The following is a 21502-nucleotide window of genomic DNA, read 5'->3' as shown; positions in this document are numbered from 1 at the left end:
CTGTTCGGAGTACCCAGTTTCAAGCCTGTTACCTTCTTGCCATAGTCGATTCCCTAACATACAGGTTACCAGTGATGGCCACTAACTACTTCTACAGTAGTTTAACTATAACTACTAACTACTTCGCGATGGAGTAGTTTAACTACAGTAGAACCCCTTTGTAGTAAACTCTCTGGGACCATGATGAAATTTTACTAAATCAGGAGTTTTATTATATCAGGTGTGCCATTGAATGTACGGGATTCTATCGGGACCGCAGTTCTCGTTTACCATAAGCAGAGTTTTACTACAAGAGGAGTTACTATAAAGAGGTTCTACTGTAGTAGTTCAACTACTTTTCAGGGGAGGTAGTTAAAACTACTTCTTTAACTACTGCAATGTATTTTAACTACATCTATAACTACTTAACGTTGTCGATTCACACCAATCACATTCTATAGTGTTCTTGGACACCTAAATATGAATCACAAGCAGTGATAAAAATGAAGATTTAGTACACATGCACGGCACAATTGCTCTACACCTCCGTTCTCATCAAAGAAGTAGCTCAAGGTACAAGTCGGAAGCGCAATCGTGCCGTAAAGCTTGCGGCAAAATCGCAAGTAGTTGGCGCCTGCAGTAACCTAACTACTGTAGTTAACTACTTGAAATAGTAGTTTAACTAGTAGTTGCCACTACATTTCTGCAAGTAGTTGATAACTACTTTTTAACTACAATCAGGTAGTTTAACTAGTAGTTTAACTACATGTAGTTAACTACTGGCCATCACTGCAGGTTACACGTTAATCAGGTAATATACATCAACAAGACTTCCGTTTGGCGATGACCGGCATGTTTTATATGTACCCGTTGCTCACAGTAATTTGGTGAGAATATAATCATGAGCGAAACGATGTGAGTTCAAAGTCCTACATTGTGAGAAAAGTGAGCAGTACGCCTTTCCTAATCTTATCACAGTTCAGTGACACTTCAACGAATTTATCTTGGCACACGCCGAAACGATCGCACGTGTGCAGTACTCAACCCCAAGTTAATCTTGGAGATGCAACGGACAAGCTTTCCTCTTTCTGAACCGTAGTCGAAGAGAGATGCTGTGCGAGAATTGAACTGCCAATAGCATCTATCTGGTGAGTGCATACAGAGTGTTTCTCGTTGCCTTCAAGGTAGTAACTGTCAGTACAGTTGTGACCACAAGAAAAATATTGTGAACACTTCTAATTTTGTAACAGAAAGTGTTTGTAAAATGTAGTGTTGTAGTCTTGTTCAAAAAGGAACAGCTAACAGAAAAAAAAAGTGGAGAAACTGCTAGCAGTGCACTATGATGGACCCTTACCGCTGGTGCAGATTTAATGGGGTCCAGATCTCTTGACCCCACCTCAATTTCTGCCGTCAGATAATGCTTCGATGGACCTCTTTCAATTGATTGTGTGTGCCTGAAGCCTGTGACTTCGAAGGCGCTACGGAACATTCTCTCTGCACTCGACAAGTGACACTTTAGAGATCTGGTTCATAAACCGTTTCAGCCGGAACACCTCTCGGAATACAACGCATGCTCAGAACATATGCGGGGCACAGTTGCTTCACAGCGCTAAGACAGAATTTAATAAAAAATAAAAAATACATACTATGCTTAATCCTTGACTGCCAAAAGATTGTAGGAAAAATACATAGAAGTAAGAGCAATAGTATGAATAGAAAGGGCCTCACCTAGTGCAGTGAGGTCCCGAGAAGGGGGAGGGAGGGTACAAGTGATGGTCTGCTAACACAGTTCCCGCGGTTGGCTATCTCCACAGAGTTTTCCCCCATTTGTCTGGCTCTCTTGACAGAAGCTTCGTTTCGCGAAAAAAGGGTTTCGGAATTATTACAAAGGCAACTGTGCTCCACAAGTTCGTGATTTTGAGATTAAGATTTCAGTTTAAAGGTTGTCTTTTTAAATGCTCTCAAATTAAGAGCAGACACACTCCGGTTCGTTGACTGCTAAGAGGTGAGCCCATTTGTACCCTGCTGCTGTAGTGGTGTAGTCCGAAAATATTTTGGGAAGGATTCTATGGGGACTTTAAGTGGTGGAGGAGGGATTCCCCCTCAATCATTTCCCTATCCCAAATGTACGACTTCGGGGGGTGGGGCTGAACCCCTCCCCCCTTGCTATGCCCCACCCCTGCTGCCGTTATAGACGTCGTTTTTGCAGTTGAGTTCTGTGACAGGGCGGACATCCTCTCGTGAAAGAAGCAAGCAAGCAAAGAAAGAAGCAAAGAAAATGTGCAACTACAATTAAGTTTGCAATTAATTTCGGGCAAAAGCGAGATAGCAAATTGAATGACTCCTAGTTGCAAGCCATTTCACGTTTAAGAAATCGTGAAACACGAACGTGCGTTAAAATATCCATCCCCGAATTCCGATACGCAAACGAGCCGAAACCGAAATCGCGGCGACCCGGAACGCGCGGAGTACAGCGCTCATTTAACGCTCGAGAGCCACGTGATTTGGAGCGATGGAGATGATTGGAGGAGGTGCCGCTTCACTGGCCAGATAAGGCTCCGTCGGCGAGGGTGACGCGCTCCTCAGGTGCGCTTTTTCAGTTTCGGTTCATTTGCATATCGAAATTCGGGGATGGACATTTCAACGCACGTGCGTGTTTCAGGATTTCATAGAACCTGGAATGGCGTTCAACGATCGAAGGTTGGCCCCTAGTTCTGCTGTCTCGGTTTTGCCAGAAATTTCCTAATTAAAGAGTTCATTAATGATTTTCAGGTAATTAGTCGACCATCTTGTAGTTACATACTCTCTTCCAGAGGATGCCCGCTTCGCCGTAGAACTCACCTGCAAAAACGACATCTATGCTGTTCTCATAGCTTTTTTTATAAGAATTCTGTAAAGGCTAAAGAAAAACATCCTGTATTCTCTAGCCTAGCCCCCTTTTTATTCCGTGTTAGCACCGCGAAGCGACTGTGGCTATGAGCGGCGTACAGATGTGGACAGATGGAGAGAGGACACCACCTCTGGATCCGCCCTCCTTAATATGATCGTTACCGAACTCGATGTAAAATTTATCAATGGCATTCTTCATGTTTTCGCATCGGAACACCCAGTATTTTTCGGTTTTAATGAAGATACGCGGCCTGCGCTGCTTCTAGGCGGCCAGCGAGAGCGAGGTTCAAATGTTCAAACAAACCGTGCCGTTAGCAAGCTCGTCCGGGTTGCAGGCTGGAGGTGTTGTGGTGTGATGTTGTGAGCGAGTTTCGGAAGTCCATCATTTGCCACTGTGAAGAAGAAGCCGGGTGCAAGATGGCTGCTAGCGGCAAATGTTCATTTGTTTGACTGCTTGTGAGTGTAGCTGGCAGAAAAGATACCACACTGGAACCGGACTGGTTAGGGTTGACTGTACGCAGAAGTGCCAAAAAATGTGGATGTCATCACGCACATTTCAACGAAATGTCAGTGCCCCCTGAGTGAGAGCCTGCAAGCAATACGTTCCAAGGTACAGAGGCGAAACTAACAATGTGACGGCAACGAGGGTAAGCCTCAGTCCAACATCGATCCAATGCTCTTGGAACCATAGGTCGGCGAGATCATGATCGCGGCAGCCTTGCCAGTGCTCGTGATCGCACTCATGATCGCGATCATCAGGCTTTGATAAGGCACTGTGATCATGATTGTGCCGACCTATGCTTGGAACACGGCGCGTTTCTATCCTGCAATTCTCAAACAAGTGGTTCGCATGTCAGGGGCATTTATCAAGACGGTTCCGATGAAGCTACAGAAGGAGAAATACATGTGTTACACCAGTAAGGGCCAGATATGGCTCATTTGAGCAACGCTTGTACGGAACAGGCGTTACCGATCGCAAAGTGCCGATGACTAAAGTGCATGGACGCTTGTACAGATGTTCAGTCAGAGTACAATTCTGAAGGACGCTCTCCATTGACATACATGGACTTGACCAACGTTCAAGGTAAATTAATCTTGATTACCACAATTTGGGAATTGTTGAGAGCAGTGAATAATGTGTCAGTACATTGTTCTTTGTAGAAAATTCTGTCACGCCAACTTCTGCACCATGACTGTTCCCCGACACTGAAAGACCTGGCCGTTGCATGTGAAGTGAGACGTTGTTACAGAAAACGATCACTCCTTGTTTAAAATAGAAGAAATGCTGTCACGCTGTCTCTGCTGCTGCATCAAAAAGCGCAGACCAATCTAGGATGTGCGGTACGTCTCTATACCTACGTGGTAACCTGATTGATTTTTAAAAGAAAAAAAAAATGACAACCTTATTCTCACTGTATGATTCATTCCACTGTTTTGTTCCCTTACATTGAACTTACATACAGACATAAAAATATATATAATAATATAAAATTACAGACATTCGTCATGCAGTGAATGAAGCTGGGCATCCAGACCTTAAATTTCGGGGTTCTGCGTACCCCGATGTATTGTTATGTATTTCCAGCCAAACAAAACGCTTTTGAACATGCTTTCAGCATGGTCGTCAAGCAAATCCAACCCAAATTTCAGAACCGCTGGATGACCTTGACAGTTTATGCGCTTCATATCGCTTTCGACATTGTCACACAGAGTCCCACACAGTCCGCCAAGTATACAACGATGCAGTGGAAGGCGAGGGAAATGGATGAGCGTCTACTTGAGCGAGTGAGGCAGTCAGCCCAGCTGTATGTCTCGGTCCCAGCCAATAAGGCAACCAGTCGCGCAAACTTCACAGTATGGTAAGCCAATAGAGATGCTCCCAAACGATATTGTGATGCGTTGAGTGTTGCATGGTGAACTAACTACAAAGCAAACCGTTTCAGCTGTGCGTATCCCAAGCAGAAATCAACAAGATGAGCGGACTCTCCCCCCTACTGCTGAAGTTTATATCCTGCACATGGTAGGAACATTTTCCTGTAGGTTAGAAGTGCATTACATATCATAACTCCGTAGTCAACATCATAAAAAAGAAAAAAAAAGAACGCGTACTATACCAAGCATACGATTCCCTAAGTTGTCATTAATTTCTTCCCTTTTCTTTCTCCCAGGTATTGTGCATGAGTAGCTGGTGCTCTTAACGAGTGCCTACATCTCCATTTTTGTTCTTTGTCATTCCATTCATGTTGCACATATTTCCAAATCTGTACAAACATTTCTAACACTCTGTACTCATGAAACAATCGTGTGCTTTGACGTAAAAAATGTCATCTCCTGTTCGCACGTCAGCGGAGCAGATGCTTGGCACATCGGTCACAGGTATGTAGCTTTCAACGTTTTCCTTGATTTTGTGGCAGATTGCACCTTTTGTACATTGTTTCTTCTTCTAGGTCTTAGGGTGTTAATACGTGCTTCTCGAGGGCCGTCTCAGGAGATCTCCCCACATCGGAAGTATATACCTCCACCTTGCTTCTTTGCTTCAAGCGATAGGGCACAAAGCAATTTATATAATTTACTTTAGCCTTTACAGATGAAGTGCTCAGAATGGTGCATACCATGATGCTTATCAGGAGCACCACACCGCGCGGCTTGACCTCGTATTAGCTCTTAGTCAACCAGCATTATCTTCATTAACTTGTCAGTTGTTCCTTATTGCTCGTGTCCGTATCACGGCGTGTAGTGCCAACGCTGTATAGGTTTACCTATAGTAAAAGCGTGTTCTGACCTGGAGATTTCCTGCCGTTGGGAAGTGCCCGCAAGTTAAGCATGTGAACATTTTATGGAATAAATATTCATTTGATGTGTGCTGCCACGAGACAGATTTGTTCATGTCCTGTTTTTGTCGCGCTTTCCAATCTGATCCACGAGGTGACTCCTCAGCTCAGCAGGCAAGGTCATCAGATGAGAGTGTCTGCAAGTAGCGGTCCTTATGTTTCTCTGGTGTCTGGCATAAAGCGTACGTCCACGAGTCCGGGTAAGATAGGAGGAATCTAAGACTACAATCGCAGCGCAACGGATTTCCATACATGTACACATACGTGCTGTTTCTAAGTGGACGTACACTGTCCTCTTCAATCGTCGTTAAGTTATTCCGCCCGATGTTGAGAAACTCCAGAACTGGCATGTCCTCGCCAATGTCCTTCGGCAGCGAAGTCAGGAGGTTTCGTTCCAAGTCCAATTCTTTAAGCATGGGTGCCGGTCGCGGCAACATTGCTCTCGTGAACTTCTTCAGGTGACTATCCTGAATGATAACCAGGCGAAGATTTTTTAGCTCTGACAACCAGTCGTCTTCCACATAGCCAATGCGTGATTTGTAAATGTACACTCTGTTCACACTCTGTGGTAGTCCGTTGAAGTCTCGAGTCAAAGCCAAGTAGTTGTAGTTATGAAACTCTAGCTTTTCCAACATGTTCAGCCTGTTGAGCATGCTCCAGGTATCGGGCAAGGTGCTGTCCTTGAACACAATTATTTCCAGCGAGTTTTCAAGTCCCCAAAATGGATTCGGCCCAGAGCCAAACTGCGCGTAGCTCTTCACTTTGGCGCCGTTAAATTCGAGCGCGGACACGTTGTAGTCCATGAACACTCCGGCGGGGTAGTAGTCGAGTTCGCCGTCTTTCACGGTGAACCAGACATTTTCATAGTGCAGGGCACTCCTGGCGAAATGGTAAAAGTCGCCCACCTTAAAGATGTTAACGCACGTGTAGAATTTGTAGCTGTTGCACTTGGCAGTACACAAATCGGAGCGGTCTTTGTTCTGGCACGAGGGAGCGGACAATGCCGTTCGCAGAAGGTGTAGCACTATAAGTAGCCAAACGTGATGCGTTGGAGCCATCCTTATACTGCGTGGCTCAGCACATCGAATGACACGTGCGTTAAACTTTCAAAACCGGTTGGGACGAAGGTTGTTCGCACAAGTTCAAGGCATGCATAGACATGGTTATCCTTGTAAACTTCCGTTACACATATATTGCGTAAGTACATTTCGCGAAAACTCACGGAAAGCGAAACTCTTCCGTGCTATAGCAATGAATTGAACCAGTCATATGAACGGGAGGAGTGGAATCAACGAACGAGCTTTTCTAGGTCTCTCGTTAGTCACGGAGCCTCACGAAAGCGCGCTCAATGTTTCGAACGTTCGATAAGGCTTCGCTAAGTCATGTGCAACGGCGATGACGTAACGTTTGGTACGAGTGCAGGAAATCATTTCAGTAGCCCTCCGCATCAGAACAAGTGGTGCGTGAAAATCTGAATGCTTTTCAATGATGTACGACCACAGAACCGAGCACTACAAGGAAAGAACATCAACGCGCAATTCGGAAACGACTGGTGGTACGACACCATGAAAGTGGCGGCAGCTAGAAATTGCAGAATGAATGAATGTCGATTTAATCACTCTGGAGCACATAATGGCCCATGTTCTGATTCATTTTTTATATATGTTTTCCTTCTGTCTCTCTGCCTTGGGTGGTGGGGTCACTTCCTGCCACCAATGTCCTGTCGTCCATGTACCAACCTCGTTCTGATACTAAGAACAGTCTATTTACCCTCAGCACAATCTCACCACCAGGCAGGCGCGTGATTGTCAAAGTACGTGGGACGAATAGACTTCGAAGCCGCCACGGAAATACCTCTCGTATAAGTTGAGCGTGACAAACGAAGGTCGTCAGTCCATGCAACCAAAGGACGGTATTCGTTCTAGGGCTTACGCTCGTAGTGAGCAAACCGGACTGGGCGGCCCCGTGTACAGCGATGTTCGGATATAACGATTACTCGTCGCTGTGACACCAAGATACATTGAATAGTCGCAAAGGAGGGTATTTGCATCGATGTGAACCGGTGAACACTATTTTGCAAGAAGTGTGGAAACTCGCTCGAAAACAAAGCTTCCGGGCAGAGCCGTCGCGAGGCGAGTTTACGCCCAGGGCAGGGCAAGACTGGAGCGACTCCCCCCTCCTCCTCGCCCGTTGAGGTCAGAAACCCTGTAAACAAAGAAAAGAAAACGCTTATTTGCACTGCCGAGGTATATTGAAATGTCGCATAAGGCGGGTATTTGCATCTTAGCGGAGCGAAGGTCGATAGCGCACCTGAGGAACACGCGGAAGTGTTCCCCGGCTGGACGCAACAGGTACTATGGACCTACGCGCTTCTTGACGGTGCATGCCCTGACCATATCTAGCGGGATTTCGCGTTGACTGCATTGGTGCACCAATGCAGTCAACGCGAAATTCCGCTAGATCCCGCTAGGATCGGACATCCTGCTTTCGATGCCAAAAATAGGACACCGTCTGGCTTTCCCCTTCCACTGATGACCAACATTTCGCGGACAAGTCGATAGTGCTCGAACAATAGATCCGCATAAGTTCAGATTGGCACGAAAACCGGCCAGATAGGAAAGTATACCATAGGATAGGACATCGCGAGTGACTGCCTACCAGATAAGGGCACACCTCCCATCATCTCTCTGCTCATTGGTCAGCCCCTGGAAGATAAGGGGCGGGCTTCGCAATAAATAAGAGCAACGGTATTGAAGAGGTCATTGGTGACATCTGTTTTGACAACCAGCTCCGTAAGTACATTTCCACTTGTTGATAGCGTCGCGTCGCCTTTCAAGCACGTCTTTGACGTGGCTGTCTCAACGGTGGTGCTCATGGGTACCTATCAAGACTCAGGACAGGACTTGCTCAGCGAATCTCTGGAGGAGTAATCTGTCTCTAGCTATAATGGCGCAGCGTCACCGACAGCAACCGTTCTCATCGTATAGAGTTCAAAGATTAGATAAACTCTTGTATGGAAGAGAATCCGGAGACAGCATTGCATTGGTGCTCTGCATCCCTCGTAGGTGCAAGTGCACTCCGCCTATGCACTCGGCTGCCAGATGCAACAATTGACTAGGAATAATGTATTGTACATTCTTAGCCCCTTAGCACCAATTTTTGCGAAGCGCATAAGTGACTCAAGGATAACTACACAGTAAATCATTTTACACCTTTCTTTGCTCAGAAAAGGTGTATTCTTGTAAGAACACCATTTTCTATTCCGCAAAGGGTGCAAGAAGAGCATTACTAATAGTGTTATATCAAGATACACCTCGTTTTATCCAATGTCGATCATTAATGGTGCAAAGTGGGGAATTGAAACAGGTGTTTATCGTCTAATACAGTACACATTTTTTACACTCCATTTGAATTGGGAATACGGTGTTAAAAATGGCGCTTTATTTCGCCAGAGAAAAATTATGCTGGTTTCACAGCTCCGCTCAGCAAGCAATCACATTATAGACGATAACCTGAGTTAGAAACACAGTATTTGACAGGGAATAATGTTAGGTATTTAGCTGATATATTTGACTTGTTGCAAATGTGGGTGTTCATTGCAAAGACGTATTCCCGTCACGGTTACAAACGTTTCCCGCCCCACCACATGTAACGAACGTTCCCCAGCAAATTGTATTTCAGTATAAGATCCATCCAACACGCCAATATAGGCTACTGGGGGTGCCCGAGGTCTCCAGGCCTCGGCACTCACCTTGGCCCCACAGTGTTACCAAGCTACCGAGGCGTGCCTGCGACGCACTGCGTTCCAGCTTAGGTTCCACGATGGAACCACGGCTGGAAGCCTGCAGTGTTCAGGGTGGTGCTCGCCATAGAAGCAAGAACGTCGAACAGTGTGTCTCGACCACTGGTCTCGGCATGCTGCCACAGAAGCTTTCATTACACTAGCTATTTGCGAGGGAATATTTGCCAGCAAACAATTCCATAATAAAGGGTGTTTTTAATAGAAGACTCCCCTTTTAAGGGTGTTTTTGTTTTTTAACGCCCATTATAATAGTGTTTCATTAGGAATACACTTAAGTAACGGGTGTATTAGAAAACGCCCATCATTTGAGTGTAAAGGCAACACGAAAAAGGTGTGCGCCATGGGACAAGCCATTTACACCAAAAAAGTGTAAAAGAGTTTACTGTGTAAGATAAGCTCCTCAAAAAGAGCCACTGGCGGCAGTGAAGTGGTCTGTCAGATGTGGCGCTCACGTGGGTCTTGGCTGATGTCACTTCGAGTAGTACCTTTGAAATATAGCTTATCTCGAACGGGGAAGCACTCCGTATCGGAATGTTTGTCAAGCACCCAAGTCTGTACAGTTGCACATTTTTACGTCAGCAAAACGATTCCCGTGAGAAACTGCATCCCATGCAGCCATGCTTCCTTGCTAGTGTTACTAGCTCTATAAACCATATTTTCCAGTCTTGAGACCACTCTGGTCTAATCCGGTCGGCTCCGTCGTGCGCCGTTATCGAGCATAATCTCAGGGCATCGACATGCGATCCGTTCTTGCCTCCTTGTTGTCGAGGCTTGTGTTTACACTGGAAAGTCCCCATATCGAGCGATGTGGGAGGAGGGGACTGAAACGTAGCAGAGATGGGCTCCCTTTTTGGGATACTCTCATCAAAGGTGTACTTGAAATTTTTTATTTTCCAAATTGTATGGTCGTAACCTTTTGGAAGGAGCTTAACCGTGCAACTCTGGTTTGTACTAGACACGTACTGTACTAAGCACTTGTGCATTCCACACAACGCCACTGAAGGTTCCATATTATTTCGTCCTTTGTCCAAATCTCGAAGGCTCTCTGCGCAACATTTCAGCAACCGCGTGGATGTCAACACCATATGGCATAAACGAAATGGCGTTCTATATGGCGCACACAACAAAGAGATCGTCCTAGCAGTGCTTTGTATGTATTACTGCTGGTGGCAAATAAACAACCAATCAATAAATGAAATACTGTAAATCCCTTATCGTTCGCACGCCCCTAAGTTATCGCGGATCTCACAAATTGAAAAATTCGTATTAAACCAGTTCAATTGAAAATTTTAAGGGCACATGAGAATTCAGAGAAAGAATTGACACTTTGAAAGCAAGAGAGAGTGCTAGAACACCGTTGATGACGTCACAGAGAAGATACCCCAAGCAGCACAATGCACTGAAAGTCGAGTGCAATAGGGGTGGACGGGTAGGTGGAAGGCCTTGAATAGACTCGTGAAACTAAAGAAGATTGATAGGACACATACCGTCCAGCCCTATTGCACTCGACTTTCGGTACATTGTGCTGCTTGGGACCATGCCTACCGGAACCAATGACAACGTGCATGACTCAGAATCTTATCAGTAGATTGGTTGCGGTAGACACGTGTCTCACCGTACGGCCATGTCTACCCAAGCAGCACAATGTACTGAAAGTCGAGTGCAATAGGGGTGGACGGGTAGGTGGAAGGCCTTGAACGGACTCGTGACACTAAAGAACATTGATAAGGCACACACCGTCCACCTCTGTTACACTGGACTTTCAGTACATTGTGCTGCTTCTGCTTGGGGGTGCTCTGGAGCCACGTTATCAACGGTCTACTAACGCTCACTATTGGTTCCGGTAGGTGCGATAACTGTACGGTTACTGTATCAAACTTGGTTGCCTAATTGTTAGCATTTGAACAGCTTGAAATGGGACAATCAGGCCACGAATATGAGCTCTGTGCCGCGCGAAACGAAAGGGTTTTACAGTAGGTGACTTTGGATGAGGTTCAAGAAACCGTATACGTGGACATTGGGGTAAAAAGCTGGTGCCGGATAGATCCCCCCCCCCCCCGGGTGAGGGCAACAAGCACCACGCAAGCCGTTTTACTGTCCACCGCTAGAGAAATGGTCATCGTAGATGCACAGTTCCGCATCCAATGTGCAAGCTCTCTTTCTCGGTGGCATGAGAAAGATTCTCGTAGCATTCCTCAAAGAATAGGCACCGCAATCCCTGCGCAGGATGTAACAGATGCGTTCACACATAGGAATGCGTCAAGACCTATCGTGTCCCTTACTCGTGGTCATTATCTTATCGCTTGTTTTCAATACGTTGCCAAAAAGAACGCTCTCATGTGCGATCCTCGTGCTATATGTAATTTGCGTGATATGTCTAATCTGAGGAGCCGGATCGCGAACGCATCCCGATTAGCACCGAAAGAGCTGAAATGGCCAAGAATACGAAGAGGCTTCAAACAAATCAATAAATCTTTTGTTAGCGCGTCTGAACAAAAATGAATCCTTCTGTACATGTTCTGTACATGGTCGTGGTCCTTGCTACTTGTGTCGAAGGCCCGGTGACATGACACACTAGTGTGCCCCAGTGGTCTACCCTCATGCTTGTTTTTGTACACTCTTAAAAAAAAGGTGTACTTTAACTCCTTTCCTTGCCACATATATAACACCCTTTTGGAGAGTACAATTACGCTCAAAAGGGTGTCTCCTCACTCCCTCAAAGGAATAGCATAACACCTTCTCCCTGCCGGGGAGTAATATTACTCTCTAGTAGGGAGAAAGGTGTTATGCTACTAGAGTGTATGTGTGGCTTTAATTCTAGCTACGGCTATATCTGTGAAGTCGTGCTACCTGCAGTATGGGGGGGGGGGGGGGTGATGAAGCGCCCCAGCTGTGTCGACTTCACAGGGAACTGTACATGTTTGTGAACAAACGTCTCGGAGAGCCCCGGAAAGCCGTGGCTATACAGTGACCAGTCGTGTAACATCAACCACCGTGTTGTTTTTTTGCTGCAGATGGCGCGAACAGTGCTGTCCCTTGTGCGAGCCATGAGCCGTGGCGCTCCCCGACCACGACTACAAGGAGGATACTACCAACAAAGACGTACGTTTCAGCAGTGTCCTGCTTGCAAAATGCTGCTATCTGCTGTACACACTTTCTTTTCATGGATACCAGTTAGGGTTCTTCGCTATCGCGTTAAACCCGATTTTTCACGATAGTTCCCCCCCGAACAAGTTTTCAAGAATCCGGGTAAAACCCGATATCTACCCGAAATCCTCGAAATCGAACTTGTCGTTCTAGCTAAACCGCCGGGAAAGTGAATCATATGATTAGCAAAGAGAGCTGTAGAGGGATACCACCTCTACAGCTGCGGGGTGGTACGCAGTCGTCCTGATATGCTTGGAGCCCAGAAGTGTAACCAGGCTCCGGAATAGACGGGATTCAGAGCTATTTGTGACAACCTAGTTGTCCTCCTTTTATAATCCCCTCCTGCAGGAGTGAAAGACGAGCTCTTGTGGAGCTCGGGCAAGTGTTTGGATACCACAGTCATTCACTGTCCCAGTTCCGAGCGGAAATATAAATTTCTCGTCCAAGTGTTACAGCCATGGCTTGTTTCTGTTAGGTTCAACTCTTTAAAAGGAGGATATAATATGCAAGAGACGGGCGAGTCGCCCGTGATACATGAGTTTCGCTCTGCCCAAGCAGCTTCGACTGAGGAAAAACTGCGTCAGACGTAACGCGAGCTTCCCTTTGCTTCTCAGCCTTTAGGTACGTTGCACCCTCACGTGGAGAGCTTCGAATACAATTGCACGTACACGTACGGAGAGCACAGGGAACACCCAACATCTCGCTCCTTAACTCTGGTCGTACCCGTAACGGGTTGGTGGCTTCAGATGTCTTCCCTAACGTGACGTATAGGTCCAGACGCTTCCGGTACTGTTTGTGGAGTTGTCCCATCGGATGGACTTGGAGGGGGAACGCAGGGCAAACGGGAAACAGACAGCTGATCATCGTCAATGCTGCTTCCTCGGTGGTCAAGCACTAAGTGCTTTGCATTTCGGCGAACGGTGCCCTGATCTGTGATAACCCAGTAGGACCGAGGAATGTCAGCCACACTCAATATGGTTCCGTGACGTTTAAGGTCAGCTACCCAGACCTTCTGCTGATGTTGGAACTCCTCACGTTCTCGGACAGAATGGCGCCTGTTGAAATTTATTTCTTGCGCGCTCACAGAGATCGTAGCGCCCGATTCCGCCCCGAATTCTCGTATATGTAAATAGCACCCGATTTTTACCCCCCGAATTTGAAAAATCACAAAACCCGAAAACGAAGAACCCTATATGGATACTCCATTTATATGTGAGAGCCACCCTGCTATACGGGCTTATAGATATCATCATGATGTATAGGAAAACCGAGAGGCACAGACAAAAAATAAAAAAAATAAAAGGAACACACGCACACACACAGATCGTCAGAAGTGTCGTCCTGAGGTGTGTGTGTGTGTTTTTGTCCGTGCCTCTCGGTTTTCCTACATCATGATGAAATACTAGCTTGCCTGCACCCTATCTCTACTCTCACATATATCATGGGCGAGACCCATAAAAGTACTGAATGTACAATATAAGAATGTATTTCTCATTGTGCAGTACGCGAAAAAGCTCGGTACAGCTTACTTGTTAGGTTACTGCTGTGTGCCAGACATGCCGCTAAAAGACGACGGTCTCGGCACCCACGCCAATGGTGCATTCCACACGGAGAGGCCCACATTAGGGGCGCCTATAACATCGGGTCAGAGTGCACCTGCGCTGTCGGGATGGACTCTCACCTCGCTAAGCAGCCGGTTTCCTTCGAGCATCGGAGCCACTCGCTCGTAGGCTCGACATGTAGCCCTATTGATCAGTATTAAATGCTTTATGTTGCTGTAGCCCACTCGGGTACATTTCAGTTAACGATTTCTATGTCCTGTTTGTGTAGTAAAGTGTAGCATCTTACATTCTGATGCAGGCATGTTGTGAATGTTGTATTATAAGTACGCAGCGGTGCGCACACCTATGAAAAGGCTATATTGAAAATGGACGACTTTCTTTGCATTGGATCAACGATGATGTGCGAAAAATGTTAGCTCACCGTGCATCCTACTCAGTCCTACTCTTGTGCCATAAAGCACCAAAACACAACCCTGTCCTATGTGTATCGGACAACGCATTTGAACTCAACGTGGTATGACATTAGACATGGCAACACACTTGCTAGCTTTAATTCGAGTACCCAGTAAAGACAATTCAAATAAGTGGAGCCAACTGGAATTTAATTATCGGGACATATGGTTGATATCGGCTCGCGAAAGCTTCGAAACTCGCGCAAAAAGAGAAGACGTTCCATGACAAGCAATGTGCCATCATCTCCTTGGAAGAAGAAGAAGAAGAATGTGCCACTGAGGCTGAGGTGAAGATGCTGGCACGACTGGGGCCCGCCTTGGCTCGGCGGTTAGTGCAGCGACGCCTGATTAGCAGTGAGTGGAGGCTTGAGGCTATCGCTACTTGCTCCGGATATCTTTTGCAGTATTTACTCTTTGGGAAAAAAAAGAAAAGAGTGGCAAAGCGACTGGCATTTCTATCCCCGCCAAGGGCAACGTCCGAATTTTTGAGTTGAAACCCCAACGGTTGCTCTTCCTATTGTATACCCCTTTTGCCCTTACAAAAAAAGGCAACGGAGCAAAGGCAAACGGTGAAAGCATAGGGAAATTGATGCGAGAAAATGGAGTCTGGTTATATTTCAAATGTTTTGGAACGCGCGCTCTATTATTGGTTTGTGGTGCTTTGTGTATCGCCTGACGAATGCCGAATAAAAGGTACATTGTCCTCTAAGGTACGCTTGGTATACTTTCCAATGAAAGGCAGTACTGTTGTATCCATAAATAGAGTGAGCTATCTCGTAATAGGTACGGTCGCTTTGCATTCCCGCCAAGAGGAACTCCATTCTCTCGGCGTCGCGACGACTGTGCCATTGGGCTCAGAATCAGTCAAGGTCATCTTCAACGATGACAACGCCTGCGACCTCAACTACATTTGGGTATGAAACCTTTTCTTTTTCGTTCTCAGTGATTATTCAGGGCAATAACGAATTTGTCTGATTGGCAAGAAGCGATATAACCAGTAAATTCCCCAGAAGTCGACCTTTGGGGGCGGGGGTGCTGAGCTTCCAGAAAGTGGAAGGATGTTTATGCTACCGCCAGCTGTATTGCGCAATCTCAGAAATTTTCGAGGGAAGGAGAATACCTAGCTGCAACATACTCAAGCTCGATGTGGATACGCTGAGCTTCAGTGTAACGGCTCAGTGTAATTGACCTCTCCCTGTTTGTAAACAAATGACGTCATAATGTTCGACAGCGCCACCAATTTGGTAGGCTTAAAGTACGCTGGAAGCTAGGGGCCCATTGGACACATCCTAGAAAAGTCGCAAACGTCACAGACGTCTCGTACGTCACATGGATGTTGCACGGACATACACAAGGATTAATTAAACGCCGTTGCAGACATAGCTTAATTGCAAAGAAGCAGTCTCGTCACAATTACAGATGTTCCACACCCTACTACACTTAACCAGCGTCCCTCGAAATATTTAATTTTAGTGTATTTGGTTCAACCGGTATGCCATAGTAGCTGGTATGCACGGCTAACGATGGATGCCAATGATTGCATTGCTTACCGGTTTAGAGGGAGATCGCCATATGAGCACCTGCATGCTCTTCGTTTTAGGCGAGGGCAGTGTCATTTTTGTCACGGGATGTGGTTGAGCAAGCTGGCCTTCCTGCCGCCTTAAACTTTCACATATATTCTAAAATTGTGTAATTTTGAAATAAAATGTATACTATAAAATATAATATAAAACGATATGTGAGTCATCAGTATTAGTATTCGTAGTAGTCAGTAGTTAGATATTGCACCGATGAACCTGTCACGGCACTCTTAACAGATTGCTCAGTGAATTTCAATGTTTACGCACACGCATAACATGTGAATTGGTTTGCTCTTGGTGCAGCTCCGTGACAATTGTCCCTGCCCCAAGTGTGTCCACCCCGACAGTAAGCAAAAACTCGTAGACACAGCAGCGCTCGACTTCAATGTAAGGCCACAGCAAATGGCAGTTACGCCGGACGGCTCCCTGGACATTATTTGGAACGAGGGACAACACGAGTCGGTCTACGACCCAATCTGGTTCGTTCCTCCGAGCCACACGTTAGAGAATATCGTATGTTTATGAAAGCAATACGCAGGTTATACAAGAACGCCCGTAGCTACATGCTAGACTCCTTCCACAAAGCTGCGTCCAGCTCGAAGCCTCCGCCCTTGGAATTATGGGACCGAGTGTCCATATGGAAGAACATGCCCGAGTTGTCTTACAAGGAATTCATGACCACCGAGGAAGGCCTCTTCCGCTGGCTGGACCTAGTCTACCGCTACGGGGTCGTTATCTTACGGGACGTGCCACAAAAGAAGAACCAGATTCTGGAAGTCGTGAACCGGGTGGCCTACGTCAAGTCCACAATCTGGGGAGACACTTTCGACGTCGTGTGTCAGCCAGTCCAGAACGACCCCAAGCATCTGGCCTACACTGGCATGTATCTGGAGCACCACACAGATATGAACTACAGGGAAAAGTCTCCAGGTAAGTCCCACTCAGCACGCCATAACCCTACTCAATGGTGTTTGTGCCACAGCAGCCGTCTAGCTGCGGGTCTCAAGCAGTTCCTGTGGTGACCACGAATGCATTATGAAGCACTGTTGAAGCTGTTCCGATATTTTTGCTATTGGATTGACGTATCCCGAGGGATCTCGGAATAAAGCAAATATTCCGGGCATTTTCACGATGAAGTTATATTCGAATGGCTCAGTGGGCCTGTTGGTACATAGCTATACGAAGAAATTGGAGCTGTAAGGACAAGGGACATGAAGAACACACGTATACACCGTCGCAGGAGCAGTCGGTCCCGTGTCAAGGGCGGTTCCAGGATTTTTTCCAAGGGGGGCAAAGGTCTTCCGGGGTGGGGGGGGGGAGGCAGCGTGCAACCCCCTCCCCTACCACCTCTTTTTCTGCAGGCGGACGTTGCGGACTGTGCGGGTGTACAGAGGATCCTATTATGATATCCGAGAATAATCATTACGACCCGTGACTAAAAAGTGCACTATTTTCACAGGCGACTTTGGGTCTCTAAAGGGGTGCCACGGCCCCCCCTTGCCCCACCCCCTCGGTACGCCCACGTCCCGTGTACGGGTGTTCTTTGTGTCCCTTGTCCTTACAGCTCCAATTTCTTCGTATGTACTCAAGTTATATTCGTACACTAAACTGACCAGTGCTGAAGCCCACATCAAACCGGAGTCGAAGGAAACCAGACAAAAATCTGAAATGCTTCAATACCTCGTGACGGTTGCAGGGCTGCAAATGCTGCACTGTCTAGAGTCCTCGAAAGACCCAGGTGACCATGGCGGAAAGTCCTTCCTCGTGGACGGTTTTATGGTTGCCAACTGGCTGAGGCAAAACAACCCGGCCGCCTTCCACATTCTTTCCTCTACGCCTGTTCAGTTCAGCATCAGCTCGCATAATGTGAGGTGTCTTTTGCGCTTGCGGGGCACACTCGCTAATAAATCCTCCTAAAAATGTCCAGATGCGGTACAGCCAAACGACCCCGATCATCTGCGTTGGGAAGGACGGCAACACCGAGGAGATCCACTATAACAACCGCACCATGGCACCTCTTCAGGCGCCACCGCAACTCGTCAAGCCTTTCTATCACGCCCTCAAGTATGCGATAATTACTCCACGAAAGTACCAGATCTGACTGACTGAAATAATGCGTGTTTCAGGGAATTCGTCCAGAAGTTGCGCGACCCTGCATCCGAGCTGTCGTTCCACATGGTGCCGGGTGACCTTGTCGCTTTCAACAACCGACGAGTGCTGCACGGACGAACCAGCTTCGATCCGACAAAAGTTTCCAGGTACCAGGGTATTTGCGTAGCAATTATGCGAGTGTCGCACTGGAATGACGTCCGTCTTGTTGTGGCCCAGAGAAAACTGCTCTTGGTATAACGATGCCTCCCAAATTCTAGACGTACCTTTTATAAAGGGCGCTTGAATTGCTCGCACATTTCTATGGCGTCTACTATGTGCACTACAGCATATGAGTCATATGAGCTTGTACTTTACTTAGTAAGTGAGAATGCTTTGGGAAAGCCCGGAGCTTCCAAAGCAACGAAGGAAGGCATAGCATTATATGGTGCAAAAAAGAATAAGAAGAAAAAGACTCAACACCTCTAATGCAGGCTGGTTTTCTGTTGCAGGCATCTTCAGGGCTGCTACGCCGAACTAGACGAAGTTTTTACGCGGTATTTTGCCATGCGCAATGGAAAGAAATGACAATCACTCTCATTGTTCTCTGTATAAAATTTGCAGATCATTACATATAGCAACTGTGAGATTCTTAGTCAACCAGCATTATCTTCATTAACTTGTCAATTGTTGCTTGCTCGTGTCCGTATCACGGCATGTAGTGCCAACGCTGTATAGGTTTACCTATAGTAAAAGCGTGTTCTGACCTGGAGATTTCCTGCCGTTGGGGAATGCCCACAAGTTAAGCATGTGAACATTTTATGGAATAAATATTCATTTGATGTGTGCTGCCACGAGACAGATTTGTTCATGTCCTGTTTTTGTCGCGCTTTCCAATCTGGTCCACGAGGTGACTCCTCAGCTCAGCAGGCAAGGTCATCAGATGAGAGTGTCTGCAAGTAGCGGCCCTTATGTTTCTCTGGTGTCTGGCATAAAACGTTCGTCCACCAGTCCACGTAAGATAGGATGAATCTAAGACTACAATCGCAGCGCAACGGATTTCCATACGTGTGCACGTACGTGCGGTTTCTAAGTGGACGTACGCTCTCCTCTTCAATCGTCGTTAAGTTATTCCGCGCGATGTTGAGAAACCCCAGAACCGGCATGTCCTCGCCAATGTCCTTCGGCAGCGAAGTCAGGAGGTTTCGTTCCAAGTCCAATACTTTAAGCATGGGTGCCGGTCGCGGCAACATTGCCCTCGTGAACTTCTTCAGGTGACTAGCCTGAATGACAACCATGATAAGATTTTTTAGCTCTGACAACCAGCCGTCTTCCACATAGCCAATGCGTGATGCGAAAATGTACACTGTGTTCACACTCTGTGGTAGTCCGTTGAAGCCTCGAGTCAAAGCCAAGTACTTGTAGTTATGAAACTCTACCTTTTCCAACATGTTCAGCCTGCTGAGCATGCTCCAGGTATCGGGCAAGGTGCTGTCCTTGAACACAATTGTTTCCAGCGAGTTTTCAAGTCCCCAAAATGGATTCGGCCCAGAGCCAAACTGCGCGTAGCTCTTCACTTTGGCGCGATCAAATTCGAGCACGGACACGTTGTAGTCCATGAACACTCCGGCGGGGTAATAGTCAAGTTCGCCGTCTTTCACGGCGAACCAGACATGGTCATAATGCAGGGCACTCCTGGCGAAATGGTAAAAGTCGCCCACCTTAAAGATGTTAACGCACGTGTAAAATTTGTAGGTGTTGCACTTGGCAGTACACGAATCGGAGCGGTCTTTGTTCTGGCACGAGGGGGCGGACAATGCAGTTCGCAGAAGGTGTAGCACTACAAGTAGCCAAACGTGATGCGTTGGAGCCATCCTTATACTGCGTAGCTCAGCACACCGAATGACACGTGCGTTAAACTTTCAAAACCGGTTGGGACGAAGGTTGTTCGCACAAGTTCAAGACATGCATAGACATGGTTATCCTTGTAAACATCCGTGACACATATATTGCGTAAGTACATTTCGCGAAAACTCGAGGAAAGCGAAACGCTTCCGTGCTAGCAATGAATAGAACCAATCACATGAACGGGAGGAGCGGAATCAACGAACGAGCTTTTTTCTAGGTCTCATCGTTAGTCACGGAGCCTCACGAAAGCGCGCTCAACGTTTCCAACGTTCGATAAGGCTTCGCTAATTCATGTGCAACGGCGATGACGTAACGTTTGGTACGAGTGCAGGAAATCATTTCAGTAGCCCTCCGCATCAGAACAATTGGTGCGTCAAAATCTGAATGCTTTCTCGTGCACAGAACCGAGCACTACACAAGGAAAGAACATCAACGCGTAATTCGGAAACGGCTGGTGGTACGATACCCAGCCTATATATATACGGCTCTGACGATACCATGAAAGTGGCGGCATCTAGGAATTGCAGAATGAATGAATGTCGATCGATTCAATCACTCTGGAGCACATAATGGCCCATGTGATTCGTCTTATATACAGGGTGTCCCAGCTATATAAATGCGAACATATTTCTTAAATATATATATATCACTTTTTCCGAGGTGAAATCAATTGCATTATAGCGTAGGCTGAAGGGCACTCCTGAGGAGGGTACCGTTGGAGGGCATTAGCAAACTCATAAAGCAATGTCTTAATTAACTTTAACTTTTTAATTATAAAAGCTACGAAGTTGTCCCAATGAGAACATCTTGTCCCTTTGGTCACCTGATACCGGAGCCGTTTTCAGAACAAAAATCCGTTCGATAGATCGTCCGCAAAAAATTCGTGAAGGAACACCATTTTTTTCTTTATTTTGTTCATTGCGCATCTTCTGAGACGCGTATTTCACTCACCCCCAATGTGAGAGGGTGAAAGAGCACACTATCGCCTCTTGCGTCCTGGAAAAAAATGAAAAGAAAACAGAAAATGCAACCCAAGATAAGGCGTGCGTTCCACAACTAACTCTCGAGTAGGAGCTGGTCACGTGACAGGGTTGTACCACGTGACCATGGGAGTAGGTTAACCCTCGGCCTCGGGTAGGTTGTGGAACGGGCGCGAGTACGATTCTCAGCATGGCGGCAGCAGACGACAGTGACATTTGGGCCTAGGGACATCAGAACCGCTGTCTGCTGCTTCGCTTTAGTGTGACATTGTTGACTTCGGTAT

The 21502-nt window shown here is 46.7% G+C and overlaps 3 protein-coding genes across 7 annotated transcripts; 1 reads left to right on the top strand and 2 right to left on the bottom strand.

Moving 5' to 3' along the window:
- Positions 1 to 1039: 1039 nt before the first annotated feature.
- On the top strand, positions 1040 to 19189 carry LOC135394038 (gamma-butyrobetaine dioxygenase-like). Of its 5 annotated transcripts, none has more exons than XM_064624467.1 (9): positions 1040 to 1127; positions 12516 to 12603; positions 15446 to 15576; positions 16546 to 16721; positions 16781 to 17172; positions 17939 to 18108; positions 18170 to 18306; positions 18369 to 18500; positions 18843 to 19189. In XM_064624467.1, the coding sequence occupies exons 2-9, from the start codon at positions 12516 to 12518 to the stop codon at positions 18916 to 18918; spliced, it is 1302 nt and encodes a 433-aa protein (XP_064480537.1). In that variant the 5' UTR covers positions 1040 to 1127; the 3' UTR covers positions 18919 to 19189. The 5 variants fall into 5 exon arrangements, with proteins under 5 accessions (XP_064480537.1, XP_064480538.1, XP_064480535.1 ...); XM_064624468.1 differs by having other exon boundaries at positions 1064 to 1127; positions 12513 to 12603; XM_064624465.1 differs by lacking the exon at positions 1040 to 1127 and adding an exon at positions 8390 to 8491.
- LOC135395305 (protein slit-like) lies at positions 4405 to 6850 on the bottom strand. Its single transcript, XM_064626537.1, has one exon. The coding sequence runs from the start codon at positions 6755 to 6757 to the stop codon at positions 5807 to 5809; it is 951 nt and encodes a 316-aa protein (XP_064482607.1). The 5' UTR covers positions 6758 to 6850; the 3' UTR covers positions 4405 to 5806.
- LOC135394039 (leucine-rich repeat-containing protein 24-like) lies at positions 18926 to 20650 on the bottom strand. Its single transcript, XM_064624470.1, has one exon. The coding sequence runs from the start codon at positions 20202 to 20204 to the stop codon at positions 19254 to 19256; it is 951 nt and encodes a 316-aa protein (XP_064480540.1). The 5' UTR covers positions 20205 to 20650; the 3' UTR covers positions 18926 to 19253.
- Positions 20651 to 21502: the final 852 nt, after the last annotated feature.

This window comes from Ornithodoros turicata, chromosome 5 (assembly GCF_037126465.1).
Source record: "Ornithodoros turicata isolate Travis chromosome 5, ASM3712646v1, whole genome shotgun sequence".
Lineage (NCBI taxonomy): Eukaryota > Metazoa > Arthropoda > Arachnida > Ixodida > Argasidae > Ornithodoros > Ornithodoros turicata.
The sequence above is the reverse complement of the archived record's forward strand: the minus strand, read 5'-3'. Positions and strand labels throughout refer to the sequence as shown.

Bases quoted from the DNA above. Each gene is read 5' to 3' on its own strand.
- LOC135395305 (XM_064626537.1), bottom strand. From the start codon at position 6,757: ATGGCTCCAACGCATCACGTTTGGCTACTTATAGTGCTACACCTTCTG.
- LOC135394038 (XM_064624467.1), top strand. From the start codon at position 12,516: ATGGCGCGAACAGTGCTGTCCCTTGTGCGAGCCATGAGCCGTGGCGCT. The intron at 15,577-16,545 runs GTATGAAACCTT...CTCTTGGTGCAG, and splicing joins GCGACCTCAACTACATTTGG to CTCCGTGACAATTGTCCCTG. The intron at 18,109-18,169 runs GTGAGGTGTCTT...AAAAATGTCCAG, and splicing joins TCAGCATCAGCTCGCATAAT to ATGCGGTACAGCCAAACGAC.
- LOC135394039 (XM_064624470.1), bottom strand. From the start codon at position 20,204: ATGGCTCCAACGCATCACGTTTGGCTACTTGTAGTGCTACACCTTCTG.